The sequence below is a fragment of the Puntigrus tetrazona genome, unplaced genomic scaffold (genome assembly GCF_018831695.1).
Source record: "Puntigrus tetrazona isolate hp1 unplaced genomic scaffold, ASM1883169v1 S000000283, whole genome shotgun sequence".
NCBI lineage: Eukaryota > Metazoa > Chordata > Actinopteri > Cypriniformes > Cyprinidae > Puntigrus > Puntigrus tetrazona.
Genome location: NW_025047944.1, coordinates 1800001 through 1823054, shown reverse-complemented (window position 1 = coordinate 1823054; position 23054 = coordinate 1800001). Strand labels below are relative to the sequence as shown.

General features: G+C 42.7%; 3 protein-coding genes across 6 annotated transcripts in view; 1 reads left to right on the top strand and 2 right to left on the bottom strand.

Moving 5' to 3' along the window:
• Window positions 1–1203: 1203 nt before the first annotated feature.
• fam53b (family with sequence similarity 53 member B) lies at window positions 1204–15119 on the bottom strand. Of its 4 annotated transcripts, none has more exons than XM_043231268.1 (5): window positions 14888–15119; window positions 6767–6961; window positions 5374–5428; window positions 2349–2962; window positions 1204–1812 (listed from the first exon to the last, which is right to left on the bottom strand). In XM_043231268.1, exons 2-5 carry the CDS (start codon window positions 6851–6853, stop codon window positions 1579–1581), a joined length of 990 nt encoding a protein of 329 aa, XP_043087203.1. In that variant the 5' UTR covers window positions 6854–6961; window positions 14888–15119; the 3' UTR covers window positions 1204–1578. The 4 variants fall into 4 exon arrangements, with proteins under 4 accessions (XP_043087203.1, XP_043087201.1, XP_043087200.1 ...); XM_043231266.1 differs by having other exon boundaries at window positions 1204–1815; window positions 14871–15115; XM_043231265.1 differs by having other exon boundaries at window positions 1204–1815; window positions 14888–15115.
• Window positions 15120–16126: 1007 nt separating this feature from the next.
• Window positions 16127–19420, bottom strand: hpdl (4-hydroxyphenylpyruvate dioxygenase-like). Its single transcript, XM_043231271.1, has 5 exons — window positions 18750–19420; window positions 17872–18038; window positions 17650–17801; window positions 17253–17365; window positions 16127–16640 (listed from the first exon to the last, which is right to left on the bottom strand). Exons 1-5 carry the CDS (start codon window positions 19361–19363, stop codon window positions 16457–16459), a joined length of 1230 nt encoding a protein of 409 aa, XP_043087206.1. The 5' UTR covers window positions 19364–19420; the 3' UTR covers window positions 16127–16456.
• Window positions 19421–21983: 2563 nt separating this feature from the next.
• The window catches only part of zranb1a (zinc finger, RAN-binding domain containing 1a), a 9573-nt gene continuing 8502 nt past the window's right edge, over window positions 21984–23054 (top strand). Inside the window, 2 exon segments of the mRNA XM_043231221.1 lie at window positions 21984–22612; window positions 22614–22855. Coding sequence (XP_043087156.1) covers window positions 22041–22612; window positions 22614–22855 — 814 coding nt within the window. The 5' untranslated portion in view covers window positions 21984–22040.

The following is a 23054-nucleotide window of genomic DNA, read 5'->3' as shown; positions in this document are numbered from 1 at the left end:
GATCTGGAGCAGAGGTCAACACACACAGACTCCTTTGTGTTCCTCGCAACACACTCCGAGGATCCGAGCTGGAAGAAACCACTGGACACACTTTTATTCTGACATTAATGAGCGAGGGTCAAAGTGAAAGCTAACAGTCACTCGTCCACACACACACCTTGTGTTCTTCATCTGGCCATTGAGCTCAAAATAGAGTTTAATAACAGAGTAATATTCAAATACTCCACAGCAAGAGAGAGCTGAGCTGCCTTATTAATGACCTGAAGTGAAAATCTGATTATTTCAACAAAAACACCTCTTCAATCGTGAAGAGATGACACACACACACACACACACACACACACACACACACACAGTCGAGTCATATAGTCATATCTGCTAGTTCTTTATATGAGCTGTACACCAGTGAAGATCCAGTGAACGCTGTGTGTTTTCTGTCAGAGCTGAGGTGTATTATGAGGACCGTTCACACAGGACGTGTTTGAGAACGTGAGACGCAGAGAAGGAGTCTTCAGCGGTGTGTTTTTAACCTTGCACATGCACACGGGGAGCGTCTCACTTCACACACACTTCTACAGCGTTTCTGCAATAAATGCTCGAGTAGTGAAGAAGAGAAAAAGTGAACAAAAATATGATTTCAGGTTAGCTTTGGCCTGATCACTGGTTTCATTTTTGCTTTGTTCTTCTGCATTTTCTGTAAAGCACTTTGAGGAAGTGACTCAAAGTTATTAATAATAACCGCAATCAGATGATGATTTAGACTTGTATTTCGCACGGTGTGTGTTTAGTGTGCGATTCAGGACACGACCAGAAAACACTGCTTCACTCAGACTATTATAACTGTGACGACACGCATGGAGATCTAGAAATCAAACACACGGACACACACACCCAGCCTGACAGGAAGTGAGGAGTGTTTGATCTCTCACACACACACACACACACACACACGTATCTAACGGTGTTAGTTTGGTCTGACACACTGTACAACAAAAGAGCAAGAGCTTGTCAAATACAGTGTGAAGAATGAACTTCCTGCGTGTTTGATCTGTATTTCCTGTTTACGTCTCGTCTCTGTCAATGAATGTCACTCAAGAGGACGCTGTGATGTCACACCATACCAGTCTACAGAAGTGTGTGTTTTGTGCGTCTTCGGTTTCTTGTCAAACCGAGCTCAAATAAACACAGTCTATAAGACAGCAGCACAGTAATGAGGTTTATTCCTCTCAGGAAAACATCACGTCTAGAGGAGGAAAGATCAGTCACGCACAGCGCTCTTACAAACACATTAAATGCTGTTTATTTGTAGAGAAATAAGTACATTTACTTCTGTAGTTATTCAACGTAAAAAGACAAAAATAGATCTAATAGCTTTTTTCACCAGTGAGGAACTCAATTACCTGATATTACTACTGTTACACATCTGAAGCCCTTTAACACGTGTGTGTGTTTGTGTGTGTGTGTGTGTGTGTGTGAGCACGAGTGTTTCTCGCTCGGCTCACGCTCTGAAGACGTCTGCTTCACCCTGAGACAGTTACATGTGTCCCGTGTCCACTCGTCCATGATCAACCAACCATATCAGTTCCTCTCGATCTGCTCAATGTCCAGTTCTCCGCCCAGCTGGAACGAGTCCCGCCCCCTCCGGCTGCAGAGCCCCGCCCACAGACACTCGCGCTCCTTCCCGTTGCTCCGCCCCACCGCCCAGCTGGCCTCTGATTGGTGGATGACGGCGTGGTCTTTGGCCTGTTCCAGCGTGGGGTCACTCTCTTCTCCGGTGATTCCTGGACAGCTCAGACTGTGAAAGTCCTGCAGCTTCTGGGAGGAAAACACACACGAGACGTTAGCAATACTGCCTCACTCGCACACACACACTCACTCTCGCGCACACACACACTCTCTCACACACACACACTCTCTCACACTCTAACACACACACACACACACACACACTCACACTCACACACTCTCTCACACACACACTCACACACACACACACACACACACACTCACACTCACTCTCACACACACACTCACACACACACTCACACACACACACACACACACACACACACACACACACACACACACACACACACACACACACACACACACACTCACACACACACACTCACACACACACACACACACACACACACACACACACACACACGCACACTCTCACACACGCACACTCACACACACGCACACTCTCACACACGCACACTCTCACACACGCACACACACACACTCACACACACACTCACACACACACACACACTCACACACACACACACACACACTCACTAACTCACTCTCTCACACACACACACACACACACACACACACACCTGTGTCATCTTGAGCAGGTCCAGTGAAGGCCTGTGTTTGTGTGAGTCAGCCGGTCTCCTGCGCTTCACGCCGCTCTTCTTCAGGTTGTGTACGCAGGGCTGTGATTGGCTGCGGGCGAGGCCCTGTGTGCGGCGCTGCAGCTCGGGCGTGGAGTCGGGCGAGGACTCCGCGGGGCAGACCCGCTCCTGAGAGAGGTAGAGCGACTGCGGAGAGGCAGAGAAGGAGAAGGGCTCCGGAAGCTCGCTGCTGTGAGTCGGCAGGCTGAAGCTGGAGCTGCGCTGCATGCTGGGAAACCCTGCCGGAGCGAAGGCGCCTCGCTGGACGCTCCCTCCGCTGAGACAGCGCCGCTTCTCCACAGACGTCCAGACGCGAGAGCCCTGCGGACGCCACGAGGACCGGCCGCCCAGCGCCTCGGAGCAGGACAGAGAGCGGCACTGACGTTTACTGGGCGGAGCCGTGCTGCCAGAAGAGGGCGCTTCACTCAGACTCAGGTCACGCAGCAGACCGCTGATCCCGCCGCTGGCGCCCGTCTCACGCACACTGTCCCACAGACTCTCCAGACTGGAGCCCACGGCCCGCTGCTGGACACACACCTCCGGCCAGCGTCCAGACTCTGAAACACAACACCTTCCTCAGAACCTCACAAGCTGAGCGAGGAGCGCTCTTCTTCATCAGTGTGTGATCAAGAGAGCGCCATCTGCTTTATTTTCATTCCAATTTAAGTTGCTTTAACATTCATTTGGGAACACAACATGCACTAAACAACTTCCTAAACTTGTATTGAGAAGCAAAACCATAAAAACATCCATTAAATAAAATGTTTAATGGTTTAAAGACACAGAAAAAACCCAACAGATTTTAGAGGGTCTTATTAGTGTTAAGTTTGCTTATCTATGTATGAAAATGTATTCAATTAAATTTGTTACCTATTTTAAGAATTATTATTATAAAATTGTATCAAATAAATTTTTTAATAATAATATAATTGTAATTGTTTTATTATTTTGTAATTTATTATCATCAATAATAATAATAACAACAATCATCATCAATATTATTAGTCATACTGTTCAAATTTCACAGCTCGACACACACACACACACACACACACACACACACACACACACACACAAAACATGGATTTTTCAGTTAATTTTAAATTGCAATGTTTATAAAAAAATATTTATATTTTAAATGGTAAATGATAATTAGATGACTTCTTCTATGCACATTAAATACAAGTAGATAAATCACTAAAACACAATTCAGAGCGCTTTTGAAGCTGCAGTGCATTAGGAGGAGGATCAACGAGACTCAAAACCACAGCAGAAACTCAGATCTATGCAGCAGGCTCTAGTTTGAGACGCTTTTCAACTCAACAGAGGCGAACAAAAGAGAAGCGGGAGGCCAAGTTCACAGGAAGAGCCTGTAGACTTTCACAAACAACACAGCTGTGCCTGGAAAACAAAGAGCCAGAAATAGAGCGGTCTGATTGGTGGCAGGCTGCCAGGCGGCTGAACATCTGTGTGTTGAGAGCGTGTTTTTGTTACTCGCTCTTAATGTGAATCACTCGCACCCCTCGAGACCTCTGACCAACTACTGTCCAACACATGGTGAGCGGTGTTACTCAGAACGATGTGAAGCATGTCAGGACACAGACAAGTGAGAAACATACTACACTCTCATACTTATATCTGTATTATATACACTCACACTCTATACCACTTACACTCTGTATACTAAATACTCAGTCTATTGCTCACAATCTATGCCACATGCATTTATACTAAGTACTAAACTCTATACTACATGCTCTCTGTATTCACTCTAAATACTCACATTATATTACCATCTATACTATGCACTCAACCTTTATAACACATATGCTCTATACTGTGTACTCAGACTATCCTAAGTACTCTGTATTACTTATACTCTATACTACATACTCCCACTCTGTACTAAATACCCACACTCACTATCTATACTACGCACTCAACCTCTATAACACATACGCTCTATACTACGTACTCAGACTATCCTAAGTACTCATACTCTGTATTACTTATACTCTATACTACATACTCCCACTCTGTACTAAATACCCACACTCACTATCTATACTATATGCACTCTATGTTATGTACTCAAACACCATATTATTTACACTCTATACTATATTTATACAGTCTACAGTAGGGTTCCTGAAAAAGGAAAAGTTCCAAAAACATGTCAATTCTAAAAGCGGTCGTGGCCTAATGTATAGAGTCGGACCTGTAACCTGAAGGTTGCGGGTTCGAGTCTCAGGTGGGATTGAAATTAATTACACTTCATGTAGTTAATGAGAGTATAATAGTTGTAATCTATACATGTGTACGGTATACCGACATGAAAACAGAGCTTAAAATCATAGTTTTTACTTTATTCATTCTTATCACTCCAGGAAAGAGTTCGTAGAGGTCAGAGTTCACTTCCCTTTCGACTCACTCACTGTTATAATCAGGAGGGGCCCATGTAAATGTCCCCCGCTGCAGGGGCCCTGAGTGTTTAGACGGCAGCGTGAGGCTCAGGTTCACAGCAGCATTTCTGGTTGCGGAGGGGCATTTTTCTCAAGTCAAATGCTCTGGCCGTGGGCACGCAGCAAAACAAAGACGGCCTGAGCGGCAGACACTGCTGTGGGCATCGATCTGGTGCAGCACAAAACCCTATTGATCACCCAACTCCGTTTATTCCCCTCAAAGACTGGCTCCATTCTTTCACTACCTCTGTTTTCTGAGAGCAGTTGTTCTGGAGCCGCTCACACACACGACACGGCTGGCATACGGCTCCAGACTCACGCACCTGTGGCGCCTCAAACTAGGCCTCATGGGTATCAGACGCTAAATCAGCAGATGTGAGGGCGGCACGCTTTCTTGCTCGTTGATGGAGGTGAAGACAGGCTGATCCAATCAGAGAAGGGACAAATGCAGAACAGAAAGACGCTCGATCGCTATAAAGACAACACAGCGGTGTGTTTGCGCTTACCCATAATCCCGCAGGAGAAGAGGGCCGTCCCCTGGCTCATGGTCGGCGGCTCATGCTGTAGAAACAGACGGATCAGATCAACCAAGCCCTCCGACTAGTACACATCATATACACCACAACTAAAGCTCACTATAGAGCAGACACGTGCAGCGAGGATCCTCCGTCTTAAAGATGAAACATGTGCTGCTTCACAACAACACCAGGGCTCAAGTAATCAAAACAATATATAACTATAGCAATGCTGATTAATTCATCGAATGCATTGCAAATTAACCACACGTCAATTACGACTCTGGAACTACCCCCAAAAGATCATTTCAAGTAATGATTGTGTTAAATGAGAAAAGCATTGAGGGGACATTTCAAAAAACAGCTTTATAAAGAAATAGATTCAACATCAGACAATAATGATATTAAATGTTAATGTGAACGTAGTAAGTGCAGTCTTAATGTGTGACTCAGTGAATCATTCATTCAACAGTTCATGTATTCAGAAATGAATCTCACTGGCCTTATGAACGAGTCACTGAATCAACTCACTTGATTCGTTCAACATTGTTCGTGTTTAACACTATTCCAGCTTCTGTGGCTATTTTCAAGAAATATTTTGACTGAATTGTATCTTGTTTTCAGATTATTTTTAAACTCCTAACCTGTAATTGAGAGAGTTAACTGAATAATAAGTTATTTCTTCAGTGAGTTGAAACCAGCACAATCCAATAAAACACGTTTCATAGATTTTGGGCAGAAAGAACAGATTGGAGATCTTCTCCTCGTATTAAGAGCGTGTGTCTCCTGGAAGGACCGATTCTACAGCGAGGTCCCACCGGTCAGAAAGTTTATAGGAAATTCTATTTCCAACATAAGACTTATTTCATGGAGGTTATTCACTGTATATACATCAACATCTGTTCGCCTTTTCTTATTATTTGATTCAATCCAAAACATGGACTTGTATGCAACAGATCTGCTGTGGATTTATTTAGAATCATTTTTATTTGCAAAACTGATAATACTGTGTCTGAAATGTTAGGGAAATTCCCTTAAATTGAAATGAGCCCCACTGCCGGTAGACACAGCTCAACTAGATCATGTGATAAACATAAAACCGCTCGTGTGGTGAATCTTAGCCTCATATTACTGCACTTTAAGAGACTTCTTGTGCTGCATCATGTTCATCAGATAACGCATCCATGCAAGATCACAGACAGGACTGGATGAGACATTTTAAGGTTTTATTTTTTCCAAAATAATGATCTTATTATTACCGACTAGGCTGTAATGGATCTGATGAAACTGAAGTGGATCAGCACGTGAAATCATCCTGAGCTCAACACTGTTAATTAGAGAGTAAATAATGCACGCCGTCTGACGTGAAGCGCTGCTGTCTTACCAGCTGCAGAGACTCGGTGGATGTTACATCATCGACGGCCTTCTTTTCCAGTGTTTTAGTGTGAATAATTACCATGGCAACACACATGTTTGCCACAGAGCCTTCCAGTGCAGGACCGATCCAGAGAAGCTCATCATTCGGGTGCAGCGCTGATCCGATCCGATCACTCCCACATCAGTACCGAACCTCTTCAGTCTGGACAGAGAACAGGACAGAACCCATCAGACACACAGCAACCTGAATCACATCAGCTGCCATGATACCGTAACCGTTGTTTTAACGACGTGAGTGTCCACTTATTAGTGTTCTTTCAGTGCATGATTCAGTCTACAAAAAAAACCACCATGAGTACAAATGTGATATTGATTTTTCACAACAGTTCAACAAAATAGTAGTTAATGAATAGACTTTATTTCCTGTTTATGTGTTATTTCGACAACACTGTTTTGGGTCTCTGAGGCGATTCGTTCCTGAATGAATCAACCGTATAAATGATTCGTTTGAATCGCAATGACTCGCTTATTACCAGTGACTTGCTGACACCTACTGGTGGTTATAATTTCACATTCAAAGACGCTTTTATTACTTAATTTGAAATAGCGGTTTTCAAGGTTTTGTTTAATATATCAAAAAAGTTGTGTTTTTTCACTTGTAATCATCTATGTGCTGAATTAAACATCTAAAAACCTGTGTTTTCTCTTCATGGCAAAGAACAATTCTGTTGATACTGATTTCATTTTCTTGGTGACAGCCCAAATGTCTTATTATTCTAATTCACCGATTAACTTTAAGAGGTAGATTCAAACAAAAAGGACACTTTATAAGAGTAAAAATGCCCATAAAATGTAAAACCTGTTCATTTCCATCAGTGTGAACCGACCAGAAGAGAATATGAAGAACTTTAGGAGTCTGTCCTTGAGATATCAGCACAATAACACACTCAGCTAAATATCCTCTAATTATCTGGACTGATAAAGTCCCAGATGGTTTTTTGTCAACATCGCACACCCCCTACATTCACTGCAAAACCATCTTTGCATGAAGCACAAATCCTCAGGGAGCAATATAGCCTAGATGGATTACAAAGTTGTGGTTATCTCCGAGCAAGAAAGTCTTCAACACACACGTCTACACGCCACTCGTCAGTTTCTTTGTGAGATTGAAAAACTAAAATAAAACACAATCCTAACCTCCATCGGGCGGCGTGCACGAATAAAACCATTATAGATGAACAGAAAGCAGCGAGAGCAAGTCCTCGAGCGACTCGTGTCCGGAGTCGAGGTCATGTGATCTCTTCCTCCAGAGCGAGCCCAAAATAAGTGTGACCTCACAGTTATCAAAACACACCGCCGCCTCGCTCCTCGAGGAGCTCAAGGACCGCTGATGGGAGCCAGATGTGAGACTCAAGAACATCAGCCACAACATCCAGTCTCCGAACGCTCGATAATTAGCTAAGATTTCTACACTTCAGACCTCCTCCTGATCGTGGAGCTGTAGAACGAGTATAGAGAAAGAAATAAAACACACGGGCTGATCATAACGATAAGAGGTGCGTGTTTAACTATATGACCTTTAATTACAGTCAAGAACAATAAACATGATTCAATAGATAAAAGATTAAATGATTCATGTGTTACGACTCGCAGAAACACAACTGATTTAAACACAATTAATTTCATTATTTGTATTTAATAATAACAATAGACAATAAAAAAACAACAATAATAATAAAAAAAAAACATTGGTGCATACAATAAGTGCAGAAAGCCATTCACACCAAACATGGCTGCTATAAATTGTTCATCTGAGTAAGCAGAGCTCGCTGTGTGTGTGTGTGTGTGTGTGTGTGTGTGTGTGTGTGTGTGTGTGCCGGGTGTCTGATATCTCCAGACTCACAGGACGCTGGGCCGGAGATAAGCTCTATCTGAAGGGCGAGACCGACTTCAGCCGGCGATACGTGACTGGATGCAAACACGGCCCACAAACACCACACTACAGGAGCTCTTCATCATCATCATCCTCCTCCTCTGAGGAGACAATCACACTCACTAGGGCCTACAGCTGTCTGTGATGGAGAAAACATGGCCGGACTCAGAGAATCCAATCATAAAAAACAGAATTACTGAAGAATGCGGAATGAAGTTTGAATAAAGTGATCAAAAGTAAACAAGTGTGTAAACATTAAGCCACAAAATACTATTTAGACAGGAATCCTGTGTTCTGTGTGAATGAACGGTGCAGACACATGGTTTCGTTTAATACACACAAACTGAAGCGTGAGATTTGAGCGTCTCACTAATGAGGAAATAAATACAAGAACAACATGCTCTGAGAGTCTCTTCATGAGCGTTTCTTTTGAGAGATCGTCATAACATAGAAACACAGAAATGTATAGGTATTCGTGGCAATCAGCCAAAAGGTTTGAACACTTGAAGAGAAGCAGCACACAAGAACACACTGTGTGGGTCACAATTATACTTTAAGCCACAAATCATCCGCATATTAAGTAAAGATCACGCTACATGCAGATATTTTGTAAATATCTGGACTGAAAATATATCAAAACGTAATTTGTGGATTATTAATATGAAGTTCTGCGCAATTTATTAAACTTTAAATAGTTGTATCTCAGACAAATATTCCATCATCAACGGAAAGCTTATTTATTCAAATGTATATTTATGATAACTGCTCAATTAAAATTAAAAAGAAAAATTCAATTAAATTAATTTAAATACAGGTGCATTTGTAATGTAGTCATGTCTAAGAGTGAAAGATGGGAACATGTAAATGATTCTGTTAATGATGCTTCTCTCTTCACTTCCTGTCAGCTCTGATCGGGGCGATCGATCATAATTAAAGCAAAAACACTGCCACCCAAAACCAAGGGATTTTCTGACAAACCAGAGAGAAAAACAGGTCAGATTGCTCTCTGACTGTACGATCCTCCCGTAGACGACCTTAACGACTTTCCCCTCATGCAAATGACTTCAACACAATCACAAATAAAGCTCTTTTCAAGCCCCTGGCGGTGTGGGAAAGACCCAAAGATCCTGGAGCGTTTATCGCTATGAAAACAGCGAGCGTTACGGGCAGACGGAGGAGGAACGCGGTCCTTTAGAGTGTGTTTTGGGTGAACTTTCCTCCGCTGAACACACCCACGAGGTCTAACGTTACACGCATTCCCAGACCTCACGCGGCCGCCAGCTCCTTCTGAGCATAAATCTTCTGAAAAGCAAAAGCGTGAACAGAAAGGCCTCCAGAAAAGGGCAGAAGAGCGGCTCTCACTGAGCACCTGCTTCATCCGGGCCAATCGGTGACTCACGTGAGCCGACGACCCTCACGCTTCGGGTCAAACCCAACACACATTGTGACTGAGAAACACATGAACTCCAAGCAAACAGTGAGAGAGACTTCACCGATGATATCTGTGACAGAGCCACGGAATGAACTCAAAGGACTGAATACTGTCACAGAATTAGCTCAACTAGGGATGAATTAATCAAAAGTAGGTCGATACACAATGTGTTTACCACACGACCTGTCTGACGTCTCAGTAAATACATAAAAACATCTCCAAGACTGCTCTGAGAGTCACTCGATGAGCCTTTAGACAAAGAGCATTTATCAGAGAGAAAAAGAAATTTGAAGGTATTCACGGCAACCCTTCAAAATAAAAGTTCGGTTCAATTTCAAGACACTGATGCAGAAATACATAACTATTATACTTTAGAATGTTTATTAATACTATTGATAATATAACACTTATTTTACTTTTTCAAGGCATAACCACACGACATTTCTGTCATGTTTTACAAGTTTGATAAAAAAAATATTAAGTTGGTTTTAATATTTAAAAGATAAATAAAATTGTTTTATGCTTTCATTTTAATAAACAGAAAAATTTAAATACACAAAATAAAATAAAAACATGCAAGTGAATATATTATTGTTAATTGCTTTTATGCATTAAAATAATTAGACGTGCTAAAACACAGCATCTTTGTATTAATATTTGTAATACATTGAGTTGAGAACCCCCCCAAAAATCAACAATTTGAAAAATATTTAAATGGGATTTGGAAGAAATAAGACTGATTTCATAGGGCCCTACGGAGACGTTCGGGTAGGTTACACAATAGCAGGGTAAAGGACGAGAAGAGGGAAAGAATGCTCACCGAATGCTTTCATGGGACGCAGCTGCCTGACCGCTTAACATAAACACAAAGACACACACACACACACACACACACACACACACACACACACACACACTCACACACACACACACACACACACACACACACACACACACACACACACTCACACAGACACACACTCACACAGACACACACACTCACACAGACACACACTCACACACTCACACAGACACACACTCACACAGACACACACACACACAGACACACACACACTCACACACACACACACACAGACACACACACACAGACACACACACACACACACACACACACACACACACACACACACACACACACACACACACACAGACAGACACACACACAGACAGACACACACACACACACAGACACACACACACACACACACACACACACACAGACAGACACACACACAGACAGACACACACACAGACAGACACACACACACACACACACACACACACACACACACACACACACACACACACACACACACACACACACACACACACACACACACACACACACACACGTCTCTTCTCATTAGGGTAAAGCTCACGTTCACTTAACTTCTCAGCAAAGGTGAAGCGTCAATAAACAAGTTGATTTTACTGTAAGTTCATCTGGAAACGGGCCGTTTAACAGAGCGCTGGTTAAATTGTTACCAGGCAATAACCCACATTTGCACAGAAAGGAGCACAAAGCCAGCATTCATGCGCTCGTCACAAACCGACAGAGGCTTGCTGATCACGAACACACGCTCACCTGAGCTCCAGCGCTCCACGACCTTCACCAATCATGTGTACCACGCTGCTTCAAACACCGCTCTTTTTCAGGGAATGCTGTTTGGATGCTCTAAAAACGGTTTTGGGTTAAATTGTTTCTGATATTCAGACAATGCATCTTGAAGCTGAAATATAAGAGTGAGAATTCAGCGACTTGTAATATAGGACACAAGTCACTATTCATTTTCATCTGTCTTCAGCTATTTTCAATGCATGATAAAAGCCACTTCAAACCGAAAGCTTATTTCAGTTTCACCCTTCACACAATCATCAGAGCACAGTTTGTTCGTCACCGATTTCTTTGTCAATCTCCGGTGGTTCATGATCTTATGAAGCACTTCCCTCTTAAGAGCCTGATGTCAACATGTCAAGAAAATATGGAACTACCAATAACTGAAAGTCAGCAGGTTCATAAAACTCTCTTGTGATTCATTAGGGAACTTCCAGTGAGGTGCATGCGTTTACGGCCACATGCGTTACGTGACCTAGTTATCTAAACAACTGCAGCACGACAAAAGTGTAATCGCACGAGGCCCGAAGTCCGAAGGTCTTTCAGCGACCAGCGTCACGTCAATCAACTTTAATATCACAGCACACAAACTAAATATTAAATACCCTCAAAATACGGCAGACTGTAAACGATGAACACTTAACTATGAAATACTCCGACATACTCTTAAAACATATAATACTCCAAAGTACGGAACACTCTTGAAATATGGAACACTTAAAAATACTACGCACTTTTAAAAAGAAAGAGTACTCCTACATACTGAATACTCTTGAAATGTAGCATACTCAAAAATACTAATATTTCTAAAAGAAAGTGCAGTCCTAAATATGGAGTATGCCAAAATACTTGATACTCTTCAAATGCATACTACTCCAAACTTCTGAATACTTCTGAAATAATACATACTTAATAATAATACTACATACTTCTAAAAGTAATAGTACTCCTAAATATGGAATACTCTTGAAATGTAGCATACTCAAAAATACTAATATTTCTAAAAGAAAGAGCAGTCTTAAACATGGAGTATGCCAAAATACTTGATACTCAATACTTAATAATAATACTACTACATACTTCTAAAAGTAATAGTACTCTTGAAATACTGCATATAAAAAATATGTACTTATAAAACTGCTTGACAGACATGACTGTAAATACAAGACAATATGGCCAAAGCTGTGTATGTGAGGAAATCTAGTCATCTCAAAAGATCAAAATAATGGGAGAAAACATTATAAATACATTTTATAGCCAAGAACTGAACAAACACACACAACACAAATGAAGGGATTTAAACACAAGTGCCTCAATGTGCAAACCACTGGTTAGGTAAAGGTCAAAATCAGCCTCTTTTATGTCAAAGGTACAGTAAAACCTGTTCTGCATTCTCTATCCGATGTCTAACAATGACAATGTGACATCTATCACCCAGATACACCCAGCTATTCACCGCAAACATTAACCGAAACAATTCCCCGCAATAGGAAATGAATTAGCCCTGGGAAACGTGGCCCTGCTGCTCGAGCACACAAACACACATCCAGTCAACACTTCTCAATAAGCTGAGCCTCGGCCGGACGCTCTGCTGAGAACAGAGTCACCGTTTACCGTGAAACACACACTGCGGGCGCTGCAGAGTTCAGCGGAAAATGACGGCTGGAGGTGAGAAACACAAACACACATTCATAGAGCGACCGCAGGAGAACGCTTCACTGCAGCGCAGCAGATGATTCTTCAGATTCCCGGGCAGTGTATCTCCTCGGCTGATCAGAGAGGAGCCAAAATCCTTTATTTGCATACGGCCTGATCAAAGCTAACGAGCTGGTATTGTGCTGATGACTAGATAAACACTATCTGCAAGAAACTAGAGCTGCTCTTATTCAGATTAGACTCCGCTGCTGCTTCAGTACTCAGGTTTCCAGTAATAATACTCAACACTATATACAATACTACAACACATGCTACCCTTCAACTGTACAGAATACCCTAGAAGTGCTATCTAAAATACCACACACTTTGAAAATACAGCATACTCTTAAAACACTCTATATACACAATACTACATACTCCTAAAACCCTATATTTACACTATATACAATACTACATACTCTTAAAATACTCTATATACAGTATATACACAAAACTACATACTCCTAAAATACTTTATATACACTATATTTAATACTAAATACTCTTAAAATACTCTATATACACTATATACAATACTACATACTATTAAAATATGAAGAATTCTGATGAGTTCTTTCTGGGGTCACGTCAAAGAGTTAAATGTTTGTGATCTATTTTTTTTGGAAGTCTGAGAAAATGGCTTGGGCACGTGAGAAAAACATGGTTGAAAACGTCCTGATGAATCTCATGAAGAAATTCGAGGGTCATTTTTTATTCCAATATTTACAGTTTTAAAAATAAACCATTTAATCAAATTGAAAAGTAAATTAATATAAACTTTACTTTAAAAAAATAATGAATGAATGCACAAAAAATGCAAAGGTTTAGAATACACTCCAAATTATTTAATACTGGATAATAATGCAAACTATGCAGAATACTACAGTATTATAAAAACACTGAATACTCTTAAAATACAACAAACGTGGAACACTTTCAAAATATAGAACATTCTGGCACTATCTAAAATACTGGACACTCTTAAAAGTCGTAATACTCTGAAATAAGACTGAATACTCAGTCTTCAAGTATAGGAATATAAGAAAGGATACTCTTATATACTGAGTATTCTGAAATACCGATTACTCTAAAACACTGAATAACTGGAAACACTCATCAGTTTTTCAGCTCGTGACTAAAGTTTGTCGGTAAGTTAGTTTTCGGTTCCCAGTTCGAGTTGAACCGAGTTTCTGCTTTAATTCTGATCGTCAGTTTGCGTTTCGGAACATTTGTTTTTTTTGAACGATCGCCGTCCACCCGAGTTTCCCACCGACTTTAACTCGGTGTCCATGCGAGAGTTTCTCTGGGAACAAAAGCCACTAAAGTCCGCGAGCGTCGCGAGAAACTCACTCAAGCGCGGCGACGCACGCGAACCCCCGCATACACGCTGAAACATATTGGAGTTCGATCCGTACTTTCGCGGTATACTCACGGGACAGCGAGCGGCGCGCCGGATCGGTAAACACGGCCGTTCAGTTCATCCTCATCCCCGCGCGCGACGCGTGCGTCCGCCGCTCCTCCTCCTCCCGCCGCCGCAGCGCGGGCCGCTCACACCCAGAGACAGCCGCGGGGGGACGCGGAACCCGAAAACAGCACAACACACGCACAGCACGCACCAGAAACACCTCCAACCGAGAGGAAACACGGTGCATACACTTATAAACTCATCCGTTACGATTCCTGAGGAAGACACACGGTTCTGATTAATATTTTAGTCTAAAAGAAAGAAGCTCCACCCCCGCGTCTGAATGGACTCGCCCAGCGCCGCACACAACACGGAAAGTTCGCCTCATCTATGATTAACTGCTCAATTAATCTCATTTATCAACGAGTTCGCACTAAAACAATAAATGTGTGACATCTGTCTGACGAAAGAAGGGGAAACGACATGGTACTTTGATAAATTGGTAGTAGACATATCACAAAATGCACTATTAATATACTTTTAATCAACAGGAAGAGATGTTTTCGATATATGACTGCGTTGAGGAAATAGCGGGGTTGCTACTCATCCTTTTTACCACCAGATAATTTTCACTGATATGCTGTGTGATGAATTCTGACACACAGGACACTTAAAAGTGATCACAGGAAACACATCAGAATCTGGTGCCTTAATAGTTCCCTTGCTGATAAATCACCTCTAATAGAGCAGATAAAGGTCTGAGCAGAACAGAACATGTTGAACGAAAGGGAAATACCGCTTATTATGTAAGTCTAGCTGTTATGTTGGACTGATAATGAAGCTGGTTGAGTCGGGTTTTTGGAAAGTTCCACACCCTGTGTGGTTGGTTACTGGCTTTGGGTTTGTTGTGGAAAAAGCTCCCACGTCCCTGAAGGACCGGAAACAGATCCGAGACTCCATCTACAGGAGAACTGCTGCACGAGCAACAAGACAATGACTGCTAGTATAGATATATAGATATATATAATATCATGATATTTACATGGAACTAAATGAACATGAGCTGCAGAAAATCAGCTTTTAGTTCAAGTTCTGAGAGATTTCTTCTCAAATAATGACGAACGCAGCTAAAGACCGTCAGAGTAACTTCATAATCAGAGAACGGGGCTAGTTATCACAAGGCTTTGATTTCAAACCGGACTTAATGCAAATTAGACCTGACCACAAACTCCACGCGAGGAGACCAAAAGAACAAAGACGTTGATGTTGTGTGGAGGCTTTGGTTTATCTGACAGAAGCACGCAGATATTTCACTGTAAACACTGCCAAACATTTTTAAGGGAAAATACAGTACAGGTGTATTACAGTACAGTAGACGTCACAGTAACAGATCACATATATTAGATTACTGAATAAATACATGTTTCAAATAGATGCTCATAATATTATATTAGAAGACTGTTACAGTCAAACATCATAATAGTCCTGTACAAAAGGACAGAGCCGAATAATTTCACACACAAAGTTCCTGATGGCAGGGCAGAGTCGAGCGTTTCTCGTATGTTTGTTTTACAGTCTCTGTGAGGGTCGCTGAGGTCAGCTCTGCTTGCTCCGGCGCTCCGGCTCCTGGTGCTCTTCGTTCTCCATGTAGGCCTGAACAGATCTCCAGAGAGCACGGATGTTCCCTTCCCCGAAGCCCGTGGCTCCTCTGCGCTCGATCAGCTCCAGGAAGAAGGTGTCCTCTCCGAAAATGGGTTTGGTGAAGATCTGAAGCAGATACCTGTGAAAAGAGACCATATCTGCTCATCCCTGACGAGATCCGGCTCTGCAATGGATGTGAATGGGTGCCGTCAGAAGGAGAGTCCGAACAGCTGATAAAATCATCACAATAATCCACAGCACTCATCCAGCATTACGTCAGTAATCTATAATAACTCTTCCTCCAGTGAAAAAGTGTTCTGGAGAGAAATCTGCAAAGATAAAAACAGCCCTAAACAAACAGGCTGGATTTTGATGTGAGAGATGACAGGAGATGCAACTATTCTTTTAATTAAAACCATTTTAATGCTGGATTAGTTGTCTTCGGATTGGATTATTGTGATGTTTTATCAGCTGCTTGGACTCTCCTTCTGACGGCACCCATTCACATCCATTTCTACAGATCTGATGAAGAAACACGATCCTCCTGATCTTAACGGTGAGCACATTCTCTGCTGATACTGTACCAGAAGATTATATCTAGCTAAAATGAAAGATTCAAAAAATATACTGTACATAACACACAAGTCACTTTGTATTTGCTGCGTAGAAATGCATAATAATGAAATTTACAACATTTAACAAAAACGTGGCACAAAAGCCGCTCTAGGAGTGTAGTTCTATGGGGTGGTACCGCTGGCCCGTGAGCGGTCGGTCCGAGTGGACGTCAGTGTCCAGCAGAATCCCGTACTCCGCCAGCGTGTGAGGGTCGTGACCCGCCGCCTCGATCTCCTCCAGCTTCCCCACCTGAGTCAGGAGCAGAGCACTCAGATCTCAAACACACCTAACCTCGTAAGAGAAACACTTCTTCTATGAAGAGACTGCTGTATTTGTAGCATTAGACAACAACATACTGTATTAATCATATATACATTCGTCTTATTACGACACATATAAGAATATAATGCGATAAAGATATTTTGTACATTTCCTACTGTAAATATTTCAAAACATAGCTATGCATTGCTAAGAAGTTAATTCAGACGACTTTAAAGGTGATTTTGTGAATATTTCGACTGCTTCGCTCCGACCTCGGTGTAGTACGCGGGCGGAGGAGAGAAGAACCGGACCCCAGCCTGACTCAGAGCGCGAGCCGTCCTCACGATGTCCTCGGTGTAGAGCCCAATGTGCTGGATCCCCGCGCCTCGGTGCTGGGCCAGGAACGTGTCCACCTGGTTCTGGCCTGAAGGAAACCGTGTCATCAGTACGTCTACACCCCACTACGTCTAAAGAACCTGATATCTGGGCCGTACCCTGCTCCGGGAGAGACTCGGCCATCACAAACTTGCAGTCCGGCTCTTTCTGGTCTCTGAAGGGCACCGCGATCCCCGACTCCCTGCACTTCCAGTACTCCATAGCCGTCAGCCGGAGCCCGATCCCGTCGTGATTCAGCACATATCCCTCATCCACGTCCTCATCCCTGCACAGAACACATCCAATGATGTAACCATTGAGAAAAAGAGTGACCCAAAACAGTGTTGTTTAAAATATCTTTCTTCAGCAGAACAAAGAAACTCATAAAAGTTTGGAAATACTCCAGGGTGAGTATATGACGACAGAATTAAATTATTACACTTTTAAATAGCGACTTTACATCTGCATTCAAGCAGATTCGAGGTGCGCTCTGAAGTAGTGAACACACACTGCCTGTTTTTCATCATCATCATCATCATCATCATCATCAATGCTGAAAACAGTGCTGCAGATTGTATTTTTGTGCAAACATGATGCATTTTATTTTTCAGGGTTCTCAGATGAAGAGAAAGCATTTAATTAAAATAGAAATCTTTTGTAACATTATAAAATGTAATTTTCAATATTTTTTACTTTTTAATATTTTTAATATTTTTACAAAAATATATGGCAGCACAACGGTTGAACACTTCAGCAGCTTTTTGACATCATTTCACCATTTTACTGATTTTTAAACCAATGCAGCCTCCGAGAACAGACTGTACTGTTCACATTCACATCGATGCATCTCTCAGACACTTTCCTCGAAAGAAACTTTCAATGCATTCAATAGATATCCGTTCAGATCATGCGTTCACTGTGAACGGAACCCGTGACTCTGTCCCAGACTGAACCCAAACTCAGCTCACGCGTTCCCGGGAACTTCTAGAAGAGATACCTGTGGATGAGGAACCTCCGCAGGCCGAAGGTGTCTCGGTACCAGCGGCTGACGAGCGCCGAGCTCCCGCGGGGACAGGCGAAGGTGATGTGGTCGAAGTGCGTGATGGGACACTGCGAGGGGCCCGCGGTCCGGGAACCCGAGCCGACCTGCTGGAAGCCCGGCAGGAAGGGCCCCCGGTACCGGGAGCGGTCTACGAGCGTGTGGCACACGTTCCCCACCGGAGAGCGCACGACGGAGAAGCGGACCAGCCCGTGGTCGTCCTGGAGCTCCGCGGGCGGCTGGACAAACTCACAGGAAGCTCGATCCCGCAGCGCGGCGGACACGCGCTGCACGTCCTCGACCTCGAAGCACACGTTACTCACGGTGTCCACCGGATAGCGCGCGTCGGCTTCGTACAGACACCGCTCACGTGACCGATGCCCGTTCAACCTCCGCTGCTCGTTGACCAGGAACACCGCGGAGCCCCGGCGGAGCGCGAGCTGCTTCGCTCGGTCTGTCAGTCTGGCCGCGAACACGTTGAACTGGAACCGGGACACGAGCTCGTGAGCGACTTTATCCGCGTTCGAGACGTGGAGAGAAACATGGTGCAACCGGCTCAAGTAGGCCGCCATGATGGGATGACGTCACCGAGAGGGGCGTGGCACCGCGCACGTTTTCAGATTTCTACACGTTTTTGTATTAAATCAAAAATGACGCGTCAGTATCGGATTCCTCGACAGATAACGAAGAGTTCAGATGCGAAAGACTCTAAGTCTGATATTTTTTAGAATCAGCATTTCTGGAGATCTATATGAGAATGGACTTTTTGTGTAATATATAATAAAATATAATGTTGCGGGCCAATGGATGTTTTTTTTGGATCAGACACTGTTAAAAACTAATTCAATGCCACTGATGACCCTGTATATCTTAAGTTACCACGTGAAACTCAAACTGCTTCTGTGTGTTACAAATTAATGCTTAATGTAACTTAAGATTCTTGTAATAACTTGAACATAATATGGCAGAAGGGTTTGGGGATTAATGACTGCTTGGTATCCTGTCTAATGTGGGTAAGAACATAAGGGAAGCTTGGAGCAAAAAAGCACACAGATTCTATTATACACCATCTAAACTTTACAGAATGGGGATAGATGGAAATAATTTATGCACGTATGATTTGGGAATGTTCAGTGATTCTGAGAATACTTGAAGAGTGGTTTGGCTTTAATTTACCTGCAGAACCACAACTATGCCTTCCTGGAGATGAATCCAGTGTACAGGATAGAAACACACACATCTACCCTTGTTAAGAGTGTTTGTGTTACAGCTGCCAGGATGATGTGACTGGAAATGCCACCAAAAAAGATTTGATTGATGGGATGATTAGAATTGCATCATATGTGTATGTTGGGCGAAAATCTAAAAGCAGGACTTTTAACAGCTGTTTAATTTACATGTGATTATGTTTTGTTTTGTTACATTGATGGTGATAAGGGACTGAAATTTAATAGATTTAATAGAGAAAAGTTGAATTACAGAATTAGCATTTATTTTTTAACCAAGATGGCTTTTAGAGGCTTTTGAACTATAACTATATATAACTATATATAATATATATATATATATATATATATATATATATATATATATATATATATATATATATATATATATATATATATATATATACACACACACACACACACACACACACACACACCATACTTTTGTAGATCATTTTTGTATCAAATAAAAAAAAAATTAATTAATGTGATGTTTTGGACAGGCGGTGATGTTCTTCACGTTCAAGGGCTAGTTTTCACATGGTGCGGAATCGTCCAATCAGAGGCGGCCCGTTTGGTCACGTGCTCGTGACGGTGCGAGAGACGCTGGTGGTTTTTATTTTGTCAGCGCCGCCATTAAATCCGCGTCTAAATCAACACTCAGAGATTAGAAACAGCATTCGTCGACATAAAACACTCTTCAGCGATTGATATCAAGTTTAGCGATTAAAGAACACAATGGAGGTCGAATAACAACAGAAAAGACGGACTGAGGTTAAGTCTCTTTAATGAAGAGCTGCGAGCGGAGCGATGTGAGTATTTACAAGCTTCAGCAGTAATATGTGTCTTTCGGAGTATTAATAATCTGATGAATTAATTTAGTAGTGTCAGTAGTGAGAGAGAAGAGTGTCCGTAAGAGTATTAACACTGTCAGTGCTGAGAGATATTAGTAATAACATCTGTTGTGTGACATATGGGTGTCAGTAACACTGTCAGCTGTGACTAATAACAATAATACCGTCACTAATAATAATAATACTGTCACTAATAATAATACCGTCAGCGCCGTGAGAAACAAGTATCACCAAAAACATTAAGAATATGAGATATGTGTAGTTAATAACATTGATAATGCAAGACGAGAGTATTACAAATAGCATTAATACTGTGAGAAGAGTATCACTACTAACATAGATATGTAAGATATGAGTGTCACTAATAACATTAATACTATGATATGAGTATCACTAATAACATTAATACTACGAGAAGAGTATCACCACTAACATTAATACTGTAAGATATGAGTATCACTAATAATATTAATACTGCTAGATATGAGTATAACTAACTGATAACAGTAATACTGTGAGAAGCAGGTATTACTAAAAACATTAATACTGCTAGATATGAGTGTAACTTTAGTACTGTGAGATATAAGTAGAAATTACATTTATTATGAAATCTAAGTATCACTAGTATTAATGATGTCAATTACAAATATCACTAATAACATTAATACTAAGATGTATGAGTATCAGTAATGACCATGATACTGTCAGTTACAAACATCACTATTAATACTACTAATAACATTACAAACATCACGAATAAACAATGTTAATACTCTCAGTTATGTCATGTCTCATATGGTTCATCACTGACATTACAATTGGTAGTATTTTTAGACTAGAGTATTAAAGACTAGAGTATTAAAGTTGGTCTGTTGTGGATTTCTGACATGTGTCATATTATTTTGTGTTTGCAGATTGGCAAAGTCTCCGTATCAATGTGCGAGCCTGATGTGAGTGTGTGAGTGAGTGAGTGAGTGAGTGAGCGTGTGTGTGTGTGTGTGTGTGAGAGAGTGAGTGAGCGTGTGTGTGTGTGTGAGTGAGTGTGTGTGTGTGTGTGTGTGTGTGTGTGTGAGTGTGTGTGTGAGAGTGAGTGTGTGTGTGAGTGAGTGAGTGTGTGTGTGTGTGTGTGAGTGTGTGTGTGTGTGAGTGAGTGAGTGAGCAGATCCATCATGACAGAGCTGTGTGTGAAGTGGTCGTGTGAGTACTGCACGTTTGAGAACTGGCCGTCTGCTATTAAGTGCACCATGTGTCGGGCGCAGAGGCCCAGTGGAACCATCATAACAGAGCTGTGTGTGGTCCCCGAGTACTGCGCGCTGGCCGTCTGCTATTACACCTGGGCGCAGAGGCCCAGTGGAACCATCATAACAGAGGAGCCTCCCGCTCATCTGCCCTGATTCCCCGTGTGCAGCCTGCTCATCTGCCCTGATTCCAGCGCCCGGCCCCGCGTTCGCCCGCCTGAGTCCTCCGAGCACAGCGGGAAATGGTCGTGCCAGGTGTGCACTTACCTGAACTGGCCCCGAGCGATCCGCTGCACCCAGTGCCGCGGCGTCCGGCAGCGCCCGGCCAGCTCCACGGAGACCCCGCAGACGTCCGGCACCGGCCCTCCGGCGGATCCCTGCGAGGAGTACAACGACAGGAACCGGCTGAACACGCGAGCGCAGTGCTGGACCTGCTCGGCCTGCACCTACGAGAACTGGCCCAAGTCCTCGCTCTGCGTGGTGTGTGAGCACCCCAGGGCCAGCGAGCGAGCCCGACCAGCCCTCGGCCGTGATTAACGAGCGGGACCAGGGCCGAGCGCGGGGCGTCTGCGGCGGGGCCCAGCGGTACTCGCCCTCCTCCTCTAAACGGGAGGCAGAGCTGCAGATCGAGCTGGCCGCTGGAGCTCAGAGCGGTAAGGAGGAGATAGAGATGGACTTCAAGAAGCTCAAACAGATCAAGAACCGCATGAGGAAAACAGACTGGCTCTTTCTGAACGCCTGCGCTGGTGAGTGCCTCTTCAGCCGTTCTCACACGCCGTAAAGGAACATGAAAGTAGGCTAATTTTTAACTCCACTAGAGCTAAACTGTTGAGATTTACTGTTTTCAAAGTCGATCTCTGGGTCTGGTGATAGCACTTTTAGCTGTAGCTTAGCATAGATCATTGAATCTGTTTAGACCGTTAGCATTGGAAATTACCTTTTTAT

Coding starts and splice junctions, on each gene's coding strand:
- fam53b (XM_043231266.1), bottom strand. CDS start 6,853: ATGTGTGTTGCCATGGTAATTATTCACACTAAAACACTGGAAAAGAAG. Junction 2,963..5,373: donor CTTCTCCTGCGGGATTATGG/GTAAGCGCAAAC, acceptor GTTGTGTTTCAG/AGTCTGGACGCTGGCCGGAG. Junction 1,816..2,348: donor ACCTGCTCAAGATGACACAG/GTGTGTGTGTGT, acceptor TTTTCCTCCCAG/AAGCTGCAGGACTTTCACAG.
- hpdl (XM_043231271.1), bottom strand. CDS start 19,363: ATGGCGGCCTACTTGAGCCGGTTGCACCATGTTTCTCTCCACGTCTCG. Junction 17,802..17,871: donor CGAGTCTCTCCCGGAGCAGG/GTACGGCCCAGA, acceptor GGTTTCCTTCAG/GCCAGAACCAGGTGGACACG. Junction 17,366..17,649: donor CGCCCGCGTACTACACCGAG/GTCGGAGCGAAG, acceptor CTCCTGACTCAG/GTGGGGAAGCTGGAGGAGAT.